General features: G+C 43.4%; 1 protein-coding gene across 1 annotated transcript in view; it reads right to left on the bottom strand.

Annotated features, from left to right (window-relative positions):
• The window catches only part of LOC106101362 (CLIP-associating protein-like), an 11217-nt gene continuing 10973 nt past the window's right edge, over nucleotides 1-244 (bottom strand). Inside the window, exon 18 of the mRNA XM_013280553.1 lies at nucleotides 1-238. Within this exon, the coding sequence (XP_013136007.1) occupies nucleotides 35-238 (204 nt within the window). The 3' untranslated portion in view covers nucleotides 1-34. The remainder of the gene's footprint in view (nucleotides 239-244) is intronic.

Raw genomic sequence — 244 nt, 5'->3', positions numbered from 1 at the left:
TGAAAAAAAAATTCACCATTAGAAAGCTACATAATCACTGAGTGATATAGGCTATATTTATTACTAGATTTGTTACTAATGTTAGTAGAAATGCGTCATTTACCTGCAGCAGTCGGAACTTGCTGACGGAGAGGTGTTTGAGGTGCGGCTGCATGCGCTCCTCGCCCAACGCGAAAGTGAACGCAACCATACAGAATACCGCGGCTTTGCGTACCGCTGAATTCTGATGGTCTGCCAACTTTAA

This window comes from Papilio polytes, unplaced genomic scaffold (genome assembly GCF_000836215.1).
Source record: "Papilio polytes unplaced genomic scaffold, Ppol_1.0 DF823991.1, whole genome shotgun sequence".
NCBI lineage: Eukaryota > Metazoa > Arthropoda > Insecta > Lepidoptera > Papilionidae > Papilio > Papilio polytes.
The sequence above is the reverse complement of the archived record's forward strand: the minus strand, read 5'-3'. Positions and strand labels throughout refer to the sequence as shown.